General features: G+C 27.1%; 1 protein-coding gene across 1 annotated transcript; it reads left to right on the forward strand.

Annotated features, from left to right (window-relative positions):
- Nucleotides 1-3,667: 3,667 nt before the first annotated feature.
- Nucleotides 3,668-16,256, forward strand: LOC100209815 (hydroxysteroid dehydrogenase-like protein 1). The gene is made up of 2 exons (XM_065817065.1): nucleotides 3,668-3,919; nucleotides 15,353-16,256. Exons 1-2 carry the CDS (start codon nucleotides 3,747-3,749, stop codon nucleotides 16,107-16,109), a joined length of 930 nt encoding a protein of 309 aa, XP_065673137.1. The 5' UTR covers nucleotides 3,668-3,746; the 3' UTR covers nucleotides 16,110-16,256.
- Nucleotides 16,257-16,428: the final 172 nt, after the last annotated feature.

Raw genomic sequence — 16,428 nt, forward strand, 5'->3', positions numbered from 1 at the left:
GTTTCATCCATCTTTTAATTCTTATTGAATTAACATTTATATAAAGTTTATTCAATTTTTTCAAAATGTAAAAATACAATTACTTCATGGAATTGATCAGTACTTTAGGCAAATTTAAGTAAAAGTTATGCGTTTGAAAATAATGAAAATATGTTTTTTAGTAGACGAGTAACAATGACTTTTTTTAAATTCTTGAATTTTTGAATAAACAAGAAATTAATTGAATTACTGAATTGAATTTAGTAGTTTATGATATTCGCCTAAATAATTAGAGCAAAACTGCGTTTGCTCCTAAAATAACAACAACAAAAAAGGTAATATTTAACTAACAATCTATAAATTTCCATTTTACTCCGAAAATTGTGAGTTTTAGATTGAAACATTTCTAAACTTAACTTTTTTGTTTACAAAATTTGTTAGCGAATTTATTAGTACTCATTAGTCGCAAGAAAGTTTCAAATTAAAAAGTGATAGTTTTGTTTCAAATCATGCTCCGTCATGCTTTAAAGGTGTACAAATATCTTGTTCCCAAAAGAGATCAGAAGAGTATCATGAGATGTCACTGGTTTGCAGTGCTCTGAAAAAAATAGTATCAATCATATATTTTATAAATTATCAATAAAATTAGATAACTTTCATTTGAATTGGATTTAATTATAAATTATTTAAAAATAATAATATTATTAATAAAATATAATAAATTGGGTTACAAATCATTTTTAAAAATATTGAAAGGAGATCCACAGCTACGACAACACAAGTTCAAACTAAAGAAACCATATTATAGAGTTGTTAACCGGAAGATTTCGCACAATTCCGGAAAAATAAAACTCTTTCGGAAGGATATTAAGAATCTGGAATTTTTTTTTTGTTCTGAATTTTACGAAACAAAAAAAACCATCGATGTTTATTTTGCAAACGCTACTAACGAAATGTAGCTTTTATCAAGTTGAATTATAAAATAAAACTATTTTGCTACATACGAAAGTTGTGAAACGAGCTCTTTCGACCACCAATATAGAAAAATAATAGTTTACGTTTCGAATACGTTTTAGTTTTAAAAAGTAACCGCTATGTTGTTATACAATCTTGGCATTTTTTAATGGAATACCTTTTTTTGTACTTAAAATTTCCGAAAATCTTACCTTTGAAACATTTTAATATGGGGTTAAGTGTCACATTTCTAGCTTTACAATAAACCGAATCATAACTGTTGACACCTGGTCTAAGTTTGATGAGATACTTGCTCGAATTGCTTCAAAAATATCTAATATTAAAGAAAACAAATTTATCTATTCAATTTTTAATTCTCTTCCAGTAAAGCAAAAATTGTGTATCATTATACATGATGAAATATATGTTAAAAAAAGTTTATTTTACCATCATGGAACTATTTTTGGTATATCGGAGGATAACCCAGTGGAATTGTCCAAAGCATTGTTAGGGATTATGGCTGTTTGTTTAAACAGGGGTCTAAAGGTGTTTTTAAAATGATACCAATATCAAAATTAAGGTTTGATTTTTTGTTTGAACAGATTAATTTAACCAATCGAAAAATTTATTCAGTCAGTGCAAATGTAAAAGCTAGTATATGTGATGGGAATTTTGACAATCAGGCTTTTTTTTAAATGTACACATTCGTTCGTGGAAAACCATGGTTAACAGTAGATGGAAAGTATTTACTTTTTGATTTTGTACACCTCATAAAAAGTATTCGTAATTTTTGGTTAACTGGAAAAACTCAGGAATAAATACTTGACATTAACGGAGTAACTAGGATTGCAAAATGGATTTATTTAAAGCAGCTTTACAATGCAGAAGCTTTCTATAGTTATCTGACCTAAATGAAACTTCTATTTCTCCTTAACCTATTGAACGACAGTGTGTCGTAAGAGCATTTTCTGAAAAAGCTTAAACAAAATTTTTCTCATTTTTTTTTTTTTTTTTTTTGTTTAATAACATTTCTACTCTATAAGAAAATATCAAATTTGTATTTTAGATGTTAAAACCAAAACTAAAGGTGAAATTATATAATTATGTAAATGTGTGAAATTTTGAATCAGATTTCTTTGCGTTTTATTTACATTGTTTATTACTCAAGATTAGTTTTTTTTTTTTCATCAAAAAAAATTATTTGGCTATACAGAGAATTAAAAATCAGGACAAACCTTAATTTTTAAAAAAATCATTTATCATAACAAAACAAAATAATAAAAAAGGACTAAATGAGCAGTGACAAAAGGACTAAATTACAGTGCGAACCTTATTGTCGTAGTCATGACACCATGATGTCACGACTACGACAACTTAGTTGAATACAAATTAAACTTTATACGCGTCATATTAACTTAAGGTGGTACCCCTAGAAAAAAGCTATTTTCTTTTATAGTGATAGCAAATCGTTCTAATATCAATTTTTCAATACTAGAAATAAGTACGAATTTAAAAAGTATAATTTTATAACAAAATGGGCATTTTTTAAGGCTGAGTCAGCATTTTTTTACAGTTTTATGAAATTTAACAAAATTAGGAAAAACTTGGGACACAATAATTTTAAAACAACTTATGCATATAATATGAAATTTAGTACAATGATATATTACATATCATTGATTTCTTTCCGCTCAGTTTTTAGGTATATGTTTGAAAAATGTTTCCAAAAAATTTCAAGTCATAAAGTTTAATATTTATGAAAATATGAGATTTGAAAAACTTAAAATTGCATGAAAATCAAATATTTCGCACAAAATACTATTTAAATACTTAAATACAAAGAAAAACAATACAAACTTTTATTCTAAAATCCAAATTTTCATCTTTATACTTCAAAAGACCCCACAAATAAAGAAAGAATGCCATTTAAAAAGTATATATGAAGGGCTTATCGTGAAACAATGACAAGCCACAAAAACAAATATTTGAGAAAAACGACTTTTAAGTTTTATTTAAATCTATAAAATCAGTGCATAGCTATTATTCTCTCAAATTTATACATCATAAAAATACTAATGGATATTATATCTTGGACAAAAAAAAAAAAAAAAATTTGTGTATACTATTTATGATTATAAAAATGATGATAACTCATTTTTGAAAAAAGTGTGGCTTGTCATTTTTTCACAATAAGCCCTTCATATATACTCAATTTTGATTTTTTTTTTTTCAGGGCTCTTTTCAAGGGGAACCACCTTAAAGTATAACCGAAACAAAAACAGTTTTTACGGTTATATCTTTGATAAGATTAGGGTCGTCCATAAAGTACGTACGCCAAAAATTTTGAAATTTGACCCCTCCTCCCCACTGTTGCCATGCGTATTTTTATGTCCCCCCCTTACCCACCCAATAAAATCTGTCAATAAATTTAAATTTAGTTTTAGATGGTAAAGTTGAAAATTTTACTACATTAGTGCCCTCACGTATGGGCAGGGGAGGGCAGGCGTTTTAGGGCTTTTTATTCACAGGCCTCCGCCATCCTAATATTTTGCAAGACCTCCTTATTTGGCATGGTATAAACAAACTTAAATTAGGAGTTTGTACGATGTGTGAAAGTGTACTATCTGGAACATCGAAAAATTCTGAGGGCGCCCATACATGTGTGTCGATAAAGGAAAACTATACCCCCCCCCCTCCCCCATAGGCTTATGGACGACCCCTCGCGCGTATAAAATTTGATTTGTGTACAACTTTTTGTAGTCATGCCTTTTTGTAGTCACAACTTTTTGTAGTCACTTATAAAAAACATTAAAATGTCGCTAGGTCTAGATGGATACTTGATTGTTAGATCTTTTGACGAGTTTATTTGCATTTTTGATAATATTAGGAATGGGCTGGCTATCGTTGGTGCTATTTATACTACCAGTGCAGTGATTAAGCTTCTTAAGAGAATTATATACATAACAAGAGTATATGCTATCCCAAAGTAAAATTTTTTTTTTTTTCGAAATATTTCATTAAGTTTTATGTATTAAAACGTGTTAATATAAAGCTAATTAAATGCCAGTCGTAAATTTAATTTAATTGAAGTAATTATGTAAATATTTTATTATGCTGCTAAATATTTTATTATCTATGCTGGTTTTCTCCATAAGCTCGCTTCATATGGTGTGTGAAAATTTTTGAGATTATCAAATCATTTATTTCTAACCGCTTTATTAAAGTCATCCTCGAAAGCCAACACACTTCTTCAACAAACTTCTGCTTTGTTATTTAACTCGATAATTTTTTTCATGTCGTTTTGACCTTATCCTTTGTACCTGTAAAATTCAAGTTGTTTTTGCCTCTTTTCTTAAATAATATGCTATTGCTGATCTTCTTGTTACTGTATTGTTATCATTCTATTTAAAAGCCTGTTATTTATTATTTTTAGCTTCTTTTTTTTTTTAAGTGCCTTTTTTTTTTTCAATTATTTTTAGTATTTTTTTGTTTTTATTTTTATTTTTTATTATTATAATATTTTTATTATTATTATTATTATATTACCTGATATTATTCATGTGCTAGTAATATGTTATACATTTTGTCAAATTTATAATGAATATTTGTTGGTAGTCATGTTTTTGTCAGTTAAATAACTGTTTATGACTGATTCTAACTTTATATTTACTTTATTAAGTGAAATAAATGATTGATTGATTGGTTGATTTGGTCCTGTTTTGTTTTTTATCTTCATTAACGATCTGCTTGATAACCTTACATCTAGAGTGACTCTATTTGCTCATGACTCATTTTTATAATCCTGTCTTGACAAAAAGTCTCCTCTTTTCAATGGCTTAGAACAGACAGCCAATCTTGAATCTAATTTCACTTTTGTAACAGATTGGGGCTTGCAGTGGCTTGTAAATTGTATCTCCAACAAAACTCAGTTATTTACTGCAAACAGCTATTGCAACACTGCCGACATTCCTATATTAATGAATGGCAACCCTCTCATTGATTCCTCTTCTTTACGTCTTGGATTGTTGTTTACTACTGACCTCTCATGGAAACCATATATACAATCAATCACTTAGTTAACATCTGCTAAGGTTGCTTTTTTTTATCTTGTTTGCTATTTACTTACTCCTGATTCTATTCTCTCCCTCTACAAATCGAATATTGTGGATCAATCTGTACCCCGCAGCTTTTCTAAGACAAATGTCAAATAGAAAACGTTGACATATATTTAAACTAAAAAAACATTCCTCTCGCTTAAATATGCGTACAAACTATAGCATATTTATGCGAGCATTTGCTCACTTTTTTTGCTTATCTAATTTGATACAGCTTTTTTAGAAAAAGAAAACAAAGAATAATGAATGAAAAGATTGCTGCCCCATCCCAAACCCTCAGTCAATGTAGGAGCACTCCACTGCGAGTCGGGCTATTTGTCAGTCGATGTATGTACTGAAGCCCCCCGCAGCAGGCTATTTCAGTATGACGTCACACTGCTCATCTATATCAGCAGTGTAAGATATATCTATATTTATATATAAACTGTGTTTCATCAATTAGGACTCATCAGAAATCAGATTTCTGTATGTATTTCTATATGTATGTATGTTAGGGTGTCCCATCTGCCCCCTATATTCTAAAAAAAGATCTGTTCATATTCTTAAAACATTCTATTGGTTCTCACAAGTAACTCTGTTTTTTAAATTCTATATAATTTTTTTAAAATTTTGTAGGATTTAAAGGGAACACAAGACCCTTACTGGGTCCCTAATATTATAAAAAAATAATAATCATTTTATTAAAAAATTATTATTGTAGAGTTTATTGCAGAGAAACGGCCTTTTTTAAATAAAAATAAAAAAAGTCTTTTTTTTAATAATAGTTCAAAAAAAAATCTTAAATATAATTTTTTTATAAAATGATTGTTATTTTTGAAATTTTTATACAATTTCACTTCTCTTATTTTTTTAATACACACTAAGATCTTTAATTGAATAAAGTATAATCTTTTGAATAAATATGATTTGATAAGGCATTTTCAAGATTAAAGTTTAAATTTTATAAATTCTATTTTCTTTTTTTTTTTTTGCCAGTTTTCACAGTTATCTATGCACATGGATGTGTTTTTGTGTTCACATGTAACGTAAAAAAAAAATTTTTAGTTAATTTATCACTTTATGAAAAGTGATAACTTTATCAAAATTAAAGGTCATCAGAAACTAATTTATGAGTTAGCCACACCAGCAAATATGTGAATATATTAACTTATTATAAATATGCCCAATATTGTACTTACATATATAGTCAGCTGATTAAATTGGCTGATTACGGTTGGCATATAGGAGTACTTTAGACATTAGTGAGTTCCAACTTTAAGTGAGAAGAAAAAAAAAGAGAGAAAACATTAAAAAAAAAATTTTCGCTGTTATGGAATCTTAAATACCTTCCTACTGCTATTTTCAGTAGCTGATTTTGTTGCTTTAATAGACTAATCAGCTTTTTTTAGCCAAAAAACCAAGAGCTTTGTTGTTTTTTTGTTGTTGTTTTTTTTTTTTTTTTTTTAATTTTTTTAATAATAATTTTTTTATTTTAAACAGTGAAATTTTAAAAAATTTCTATATTAGATGATATTTGCTACAAGACTAGTTTTTATATTATAAATACCATTCTATAAGTTTTAATAGCACTTTTTATAAGTATTGTCTTAAATTAATTGCTTAAAAAAATTTCATTGTTTGTTGTGCATTTACTTTATATTAAGTTAAGAAAAAACAATGAAAAAAAACAGTATATATTCTTTTGAAAATACAGAAATAATAATATAAAAAGTATAAAAATAATATGAGATACAGAGGGTTGTCTAATTTGTTTCTTTTTTTTTATTTAAAAATGTTTTTTTTTTTGCGGTTAAAATTTTTATCTTCAAATAATTCCTTAATCTATATATTTATTAAATATATAGATTATCCCTCCATTCTGAAATACTGTTCTGATTCCATTCAACGTCAAGAATTATTGAAAATAAATTATGTTCTTAATTTATATATATATATATATATATATATATATATATATATATATATATATATATATATATATATATATATATATATATATATCACAGTGAGCCATAAAGACCGCCAGGTTCAACTTTTCCCCACCTCTAATTTTTTTTCATATTAAGACAAGTGCTGGTTAGATATGTTATTTTTTTGTATTGGACAAATCTAAAGTCGATCAGAAGTAACATAAAAACTTATTTTTTTACCCTATTTACCCCCCTTCAAGTGATAAAGTTATCCCCTTTATGATGATATTACCTCCTTTCAAAAAAAAAATTTTTAATTAATCTTTCATTATCCTCCATAAAAAAATCATTACTTTTTCTTACTAATCTTAAATTGAAGTGATTTAAACTCCTTGTACACTATTATACCAATAGTTAAAAGAAAAAAAATACAATAAATGCAACAAAAATAACTCAACTACTTTAATATTACAATATTTACATTTTATCTAAGCAAAAGGTTGCAACAGCAGATTTCAATCTTTTAGCATAATCTTTATGTTCAATCCTTCGCTTGTATTGAGACCAACTTGGTTTGAAGGCACTATGAACAGCTTCTCCAGTCTGTTCAGCATATGATCCCAAAGAACAACAATTAAACTTTACAAATGGAAGAATATGACAGATAACTATATGGACTTTCCAGGTAACCTTCAGCTCTGTATTCAAATGCATCTTTGCATACTGCTGTAGGTAACAAAATGATACTTTAAACTCTTCAATAACTGAAGAAGCATTACTGCCTAATTCGTATCCAAAGGTGCACTCTTTAACCTTTTTAAACTTTCTGAGGCAATGAACTATAGGCAATAAATTAGTTTGAGATGCTAACACATCTCTCTCTAAAATATCTACTTTTTCCAGAAGTTTATTGGAATTGTTCCCATCAAAGCCTATCCTTGATAACCTCTAAGTAAGATATAATGTTCTTTGAGCCAGTTTTTAAAAAGAGGCCAATGATCTAAAAGTAGTCTACCAAGTAATGTCACAATCCCCATAAGAAGATGTAACTCTGGTGGAGGGACTAAGTGATTAACTTCATCTTCAGCATTTTTGTCTAAATAAACGAGTCGAGGACTAATAACATTTTTAAAATCTTTCATCTCTAACCGCTTTGCCCCATTTTTAACAAATAAGTTGTACCAATAATCAAAAGAACCTAACGTTCTTGGAGTACCACTTTCTAGGGAACATTCGCCTTCACACCACAAGCAGGCATATTTACCTGAATGAGAAGACAAACCAAAGATGCTGTTAGCACATTTTAAGTCAAATGCAAGGTGATATGTAACATTATCCAGATTTAATCTACTCAAGATTTTCTGCAAATTTCCATTGTCTTCACAAACATCTTTAACAATAGCAAGAATAAAACACCTTTTAACTCCACTGTCAATGTAAATCTCATTTTTATTAGTTTTATCAAAGACATTTACAATTACTTTCAGAAATCCTTGACCTCCATCTATTGATATACGTATCATACTGGAGAGAGGATCCATTCCTCTTTCAATTAAAATACTAAGAATAAATTCAGAAGTGTCATAGATAAATACTACATGTCTTGTTACAATTTCATCATTCCAAATAAAGTTCTCTTGTTCTATTTTATATTTAGATTCAATTTCTTCTTGTAATGATGTCATCATACTAATTACATTATTCTCCACAACAGTAAATGATCCCAGATTCTTACGGAGACTTGATATCAGTTTTTTTGTTTTATTTTTTGTCAATTCCAAAACAGAAGTTAATTCCATCACTGTTTGAAATGATATTTGATTAAAAAACTTTCTAGAAGATTTATTGTCTTTAGTTCCAACAGTTAAAGTTAACGGATTTCCACTTTAAAGATAAAGTATAATTAATTATATGTATCTTTAACCTACCCCTATTCTAAATTTACAATGCAAACATTTTGAAAAAATTGTTAGCAACCTATACAATTGCTTAGTTACAAAAGCCTCATATCTACTGAGTGTTTTATATGTGCATTTAAGTTTTATCTAAACATATAAACCCTTTTTAATTATTTAAAAATGAAAATAAAAACCTAAACACCTGTAGATATTTTAAAAGACTGGCCTCTCTCAATGCCTTCTCGCTCCATTTTGTTTTTTATTATGCCTGAAGCAACTTGCTCACATGATGTGGAATCAAGAGTTTCTGCCAAATTAATTAAATTCAAAACAGCCTGACTAGAACAACAGTTGTTATGACATCCTGAAGAATAAAATTTACTCTTAAAATAATATACGCCTAAAGGCTTTTTATTGAAGTTTATAAATGAATATTTGATAACTTTTAATTTACTTATCAAGTAACTTATAAATTTTTAAACTCTTGCAAGGAGAGTAAAGCAGCAGCTGCACATATTTTTTTTCAGAGATTCAACATCTTTTGTATTAACATGAGATGATTGTATAATATCACTAAGCTCAGTACTACGTCTAAATCTTGGTCTGTCAACCTAATTCAAAATAGCATTTAATAAAAAATCTTTATATGTATTAATCATTTAACTTAAATAAGTTTAAAGTCATATACCTGAGAAACTTTACTTATCCAGTTTGAAAGATAAGTGTTTGATCCCTTTTCCAGCAAAAAGATGTTTCTTCTACAACTTGAACAAATTACATCCGGACAGACATTAAACTCTACATTGTACTCAGGCCAAATTAACTCCTTGATTTTATTTGCTACAGATGGTTGTACTTTTACTAAAGATTTTGAATATTTACCTTTTTTTTCCAAACAGACTGCACAAACAGACTGTTTTAAATCAGCCATCTTTACCGTATGTATATTTTTTTACTTGAATCATTTCAAAACTATTAAAGAAAAAGAAGCCGAGAATGGCGGATTGCATTATTTTTAAGACTAAATTTTTAGGTTTTTCTAACTTTTAATACTTAAAATACTAACTCTTCTGATCGACTTTAGATTTGTTCTGCACTTGAAAAAGACTTACACTAACTGCATTTACTTTAAAAAAAAAAAAATTAGAGGTGGGGAAAAGTTGAACCTGACGGTCTTTATGGCTCACAATGATATATATATATAAAGTATATATTATTTTATATAATAAAAAATATATAAAATATATTTTAAATTAACAACATAATTTATTTTCAATAATTCTTTAAGTTGCATACAAGTCGGAACAGTATTTCGGAACAGAGAGAGTATTAGCTAATGGATTAAATGAGAATTAGCTTATTAAAGATTTTTTTTCTTTTAGTTTAATAACATAACATTGGATTGGTTAGTTGAACATGTTCAAAGAAATTTCAAATAAAAATTTAAGGACCTTAGAAATTTTTTGTCAGTTTGGACATCTGAAATATGTTGACCTTGGATGCTGTATATGTGAAAAATATTTATACTTTTAAAAATAAAATTAATTCCTCCAATCTAGTCTATTTAGTTTGAAAATTATGTTTTATGTATCTGCTTAATTTGTTGCTGTACTATTTTTGTAGTAGTACATATTTAATTTATTTATGGGCATGCTGTTAGTATTTATCTTTGTATGGACCTAACTGCCCTACAGAATAGGCATTTGCTGTTTTAATAAAAAGTGAACAAAATAACACTGCATAGCAAAATTTAAGAGTGAATAGTATTAGTCTTATTCAATTTTGCATAGTTTTTTTTTTTTTTTTAATTTTATTTCTGAATTAGCAAATAAATTTTATTTGCAAATATTATAACTAAGGTATAATATTTGCAAATAAAATTTATACGCTACTTTTTATGCTTGCAAAGTGAATATAATTTATCACTTTTTTAAAAAAAATATCATAAATTATATTCACTTTGCTGGCATAAAAAGTAGCGTAGGCAGTTAAAAAAAATTATGAAACTTTTTATTGGCGAGGTTCTATAATTAGAAAATCACCAAAAAAGATTCAAAAACCTATACTCTATCTTATAACATAGTTTTAGCATTTTGAGTGCAATGCTTATTTAATTTAAAAGGATACCTAATAGCGCAAGTTATATTATACTTCAAAAAAATAAAAAATCCGGAAAGAGCAAGTGTATATACACAGGAAACACAGGTACACTAATTTCTTTATCTCTCATTTACATAACTCATAATACTTTCATAATCATTATTAGCAAGTTTGTAGTCATGAGCACTTCTACCCTTAATGGATGGGGCACTTATTTGACATATTACTTTGTCAAATGGAACCCCACATTTACTTGATCGTGCATCATTAGGCCATTTTAAATTTAATTTGTTTCTATGTATGAAGTTTACAATACCATCTTGGTTTTCATAACAAATCTCAAGTACAAACCCTATATACCATTCTTAATCATATAAGCATGCAATGTATTTACCAGGTTGAAAGTTTGAAGGATCTTTTTTTGCCAAGTTAAAATTATTCAGCAAATGGGTATCATAGACAGTATCACTAGATATTCTCCGTAAAAGTAATTTCTCTCCACCTGGTACAAAACTGTGATAGCATCTTGTGCCTGGGACTGTGCTCATCTCTATAACTCCAAAACACGAAACTTGCTAAATAACTCTCCCAACTCTATAACTCCAAAACACGAACCTTCACAAACATGGCCGCTGCGCGGAGAAACAAGTTGATTGGCAAAAATGCAACATCACTTCTTTGCTACATCCCATGGCAAAAGTCTATGTGATTCCATCACATAAACCTTTGCCATGGGATGTAGTAAAGAAATGGTGCTCAGCATTTATATTGTGATCTTCAAGATGGTACATGTGTTGATCTAATGTTCTTTTTGTCTCTGATAAATAGGAGAATTGTGCTTCTTTGATAAAGTGATGGTGACAAAGGTCATACAAAGTATCACTTAGAGTTTCAATAAACTCAATAATGCTCATTTGGACTGTGACAAGTGCAGTTCAGTCAGTTGACACCCATTTTTTGTATGTGATCTGATGGTCAAAATCAAAATCGTTATTTTCAAACACATTTTCTAAGCAAATCTGCAAATTTACTTTACCGGGGCAGTTGGAACATAGATAAAACATGCAGCTTTGACTATCTATATTACAAACACATACTTTTATCTAATCTTTGTAATATATTAAATGGTCCTTAGGTAAAGCAGCGCACATCAACTTAGCATTTTGATGATAATAACATACGCAAATTGAGTGACTTCCACTACTGTCAACTGTGATGCACCACTTCAGCCTTAGTTCACAGAACTTGTTGAGTCCAACTTTGTGTTTAAAGTATCGCTTTTTAAACTCAAGATAAAGTTCCTTTAATCAAACTAATATTAAACGTTTTTGTTTATGAACTTTTACGTTATTAATATGAACAGAAACAAAGTCTTTTTTTCCTGGACATAGTCTCATAAACTCTTCAGATTCATAAATTTCAATAACTTTTTGTTTAACAATATCTTCCAATGGCTTTCCTATTTTTGCCTCAGGTTTAGCAAATACTCCTTTTTCATTTTTCAACTTTTGAGCTTTCTGAACAAGATGTTCTGAAACTGAAAATGTTTTGCAAGTTTTTCCAATTGACCAACTATCAGGAGTTAGTGTTAGTAGTTGAACTTTTTCTTCCTTCAAACTTATTTTCATTTTATTTTTTATTGCATCTAACAGTTGGTCTAAATCATTACAGTTTATACATTTTTGCTCTTTTTCCGATACTATATCTTTTGAGTCTATATCCAATGCTGACGCTACTAGGTTTTATCATACTTGTTGCAATTTTTTTAGGTTTTTGCTTTCCATATCCTAATTTGTTGAGCCTACTTACATTTTTGAGTGGTGATATTTCCAATAAAGACACACTCTTATTAAGAACTATCTTATCAAAGTCTGAGCAACTAAAATCTTCAGCAGCTTCATCTTGACTAACTTCTGTAATTTTTTCAAGCTTGGATTTATCCATACAGTTAGTACAAACTTTTTGACCAGGTTTGATCTTAAGTTGATTTACTATTGACATGTTGACTTTACACAATCCCTTGATAATTTTTTTCTTGTGGATTTCAAATGGATCACAACAGTATTTTTGAAGTGCTTCATATCTAGAAATATAGGTTTTTTCATGGTGAAAACAAATCTCCTCATTTGGTTAGAAAGTGTATCCTATCCTTTGAATTAAAACTTCAATATCAGTATCTTTTAGTCTTATTCTTCCTACCATTCTACAATATGACATTTTATTTTAATTTACATTTTAAAATATAAAAATGGAGGGTTAAACATGTAACATAATCTAAAAAAAAACTTTTTTTATATTTTTCCAGTAATAAAATCAGTAAAAATAAAATCTCAAATACAAATGTGACTAAAACTGTCTAAAATGCAACCAATAAACTATTTCTACATATAACTATTTCTGCATACACAAAACTTTTTAGTTTTTGGTTCTTCCAATATTGAAAACTAAAATAATAAAATCCAGAAAATCTTGTGCAGATTTAGGTTTTAATAAAAACTCTTGAAGCAATTGAAGTATTTTACACTCAAATTATAACCATGTGAAAATTATATCAGTACTATATGGATAAAATTAAACAAATACATATTATAAAATCATATCAAATAAATTAAGTTAAGACACTGAAATGTTATTTTAGGAAAAACTAATTATATTTATTCAGGGAAAAATTAAAATTATACACCTAAGTCATAAGGTTGCAATTACATCATAAGATAGAGTATAGGTCTTTTAATTTTTTTTTTGGTGATTGTCTTTATATAGAACTTTGCGAGTAAAAAGTTTCATAATTTAATTTAACTATCTACTTTCTATGCCTACAAAGTGAATATAATTTATTGTATTTTTTAAAAAAAGTGATATTTTAACTGGCTGCTGCAAGTGCTAAAATAACTTTTAACACATAATTTTAACTTCTTCCACAAGTGGTTACTCTAAATACACAAAAGTAACAAATAATTTGCACAGCTTGTCTGTTGGTATTGAACTGCAGTACATTGAAGTTTGCAAGATTTTTTCTAATGTTGCGTTATTTAGCAACTTTGAGCTACATGAACTCAAAAGTTGTTTGAAATCAGTCAAAAACACCTGCAGAAATAGATAATTTGGGTGAAAAACAATTACCGTACAAAATTTCAGGTAATCAACTATTTTATTTAAAAAGTTATGAACTGTTAAAAATCAAAAAAATCTACAGTAAGCTCCAGATAGTCAAATTTTTCCAATTTTGGACAATATTGATTCAATTATAACTTTTGAACAGTTTGGTCAATCAAGCTGAAATTTTCAGGATTGTATTTTTTTTCACAAAAGCTGTGGGTGGTTAAAATTTGAAGAAAATTGGAGGTGGAACTCAGGGGTACTTTTGAAAAACTAAGTGATTTCATATGGAATAACCCACCAGTATAAATACATAAATGTACATTATATATACATAAATTATATCATTGATATGGTTATATCATTGATATTAATTCAACATCAAGTTTAAGTAATACAATAATTGTTATTGTATTTCATTAATAATTGAATTATGAAATTATTTTAGGGCATTGCAATTTAAAGGTGTTGTTAAGCAAATTTGTAATCAAATTTATCATATTGAGTTATTTGGTTTAAAGCTCAACAATGAACATAAAACATAATTAGTAATGAAATAGTCTGTGGTCACACTAAGGGCAGAAAGAAAACATAAATTAAATTGTTTGTTATCAAATTTTGAATTCAAAATAAAACAAAATATCAAAAACTTTAAATTTTGAAAAATACCACCAATTAACTAATCTAATTTACCAATCTAAAATCTGTATTTTATTAACTCTGTTTACATTTTAACAAAGTTCGAATAATGTAAAAACTAAAACAGAACGAATGAAAAATATTTTAGAAAGTTTTAATTAAAAAAAAACTATAAGAATTTGTATTTTCCCAAAGAATAACTATATATAAATATAACTATATATATATATATATATATATATATATATATATATATATATAAGTCTATATATATATATATATAAGTATATATAACTATATATATATATATATATATATAAGTCTATATATATATATATATATATATATATATATATATATATATATATATATATATATATATATATATATATATATATATATATATATATATATATATATATATATATATATAACTATATATATAACTATATATATAACTATATATATATATTATATATATATATATATATATATATATATATATATAACTATATATATAACTATATATATAACTATATATATATATATATATATATATATATATATATATATATATATATATATATATATATATATATATATATATATATATATATATATATATATATATATATATATACATCTTGGTATATAATAGGTTGCTTTATTCTTCTGATTTGTCTTTAAAATATGGTGGAAAATGGGCCGTCGTTACAGGCGCATCAGAAGGCATCGGTCGATCTTATGCTAGAAAGTTAGCCCAACGAAAGTTAAATGTTCTTCTTATATGTAAAAACACAGATAAACTTCTTCTAGTTGCCGAAGAAATTAGTTTAGACTACAATGTGCAAACAAAATGTATATCCATGGAATTAGTTAACCTTTCAGAAGACAGCTTTTACAGTTTTGTGGAAAACACGCTCAATGAAATTGACGTTGGAATACTTGTAAACAATGTTGGAACAAACGATATAAACCTATTTGCGTGTCATGGAAGAAAACCACATCAACAACTCATAGATATTAACATCAAATCAATTGTTTTATTGACACATATGGTTCTGCCTCAAATGATAAAAAGAAAAGCAGGGGCTATTGTGAATATATTTTCTTTAATGTCGAATCTTCCTTTTCCGTATTTGACTTTATATTTTGCATCAAAGGCTTTTATAGATTCTTTTTCTAAGCTACTTCAAATTGAAAATGCATGTCATAACATCTATATACAATCCCTCCAACCTGGTTTTAAATGTTCTTTGCCATTGCAAAATTCTAGATTAAGTAGATTTTTTGTTGTAGATCCTGATACATACTGCGAGTCTGCTATTAATACGCTTGGGACAACGCATAGCACTCATGGTTATTGGAAATACGGGGCAATGGAGTATTTAAATGAATTTTTTGATGTTTTTTAAATGAACTAAGAATATAATTACGACTAAAATTGAAAAAATTGTTATTTATCTTTAAATTAAATTTGAATAATATTTGTAAAATATAAAATATCTTTGAATAATGAATGTAAATTATTTATTTTGTTTTAAAGAAAGTGTTTTATTTAATTTTTATTATTACTATTGTTTATTATTACTTATACATAAAGAGTTTAAACTAGAGTTTTCGACAAAAATTTATCGACAGGGTTAAAATTTTATCAAAATATATTTTTTTCATTAAAGTTTATCACCATTTAAATTTTAAAATTCTTCCCTGATTCTTGTGAAATAAATTATC

The sequence above is a fragment of the Hydra vulgaris genome, chromosome 14 (assembly GCF_038396675.1).
Source record: "Hydra vulgaris chromosome 14, alternate assembly HydraT2T_AEP".
In the NCBI taxonomy this organism is placed as follows: domain Eukaryota; kingdom Metazoa; phylum Cnidaria; class Hydrozoa; order Anthoathecata; family Hydridae; genus Hydra; species Hydra vulgaris.

Excerpts from the sequence above, each read along its gene's own strand:
- LOC100209815 (XM_065817065.1), top strand. The coding sequence starts at position 3,747 with ATGTCGCTAGGTCTAGATGGATACTTGATTGTTAGATCTTTTGACGAG. Across the intron at positions 3,920-15,352 it reads AGAGTATATGCTATCCCAAA|GTTGCTTTATTCTTCTGATT; the intron begins GTAAAATTTTTT and ends GGTATATAATAG.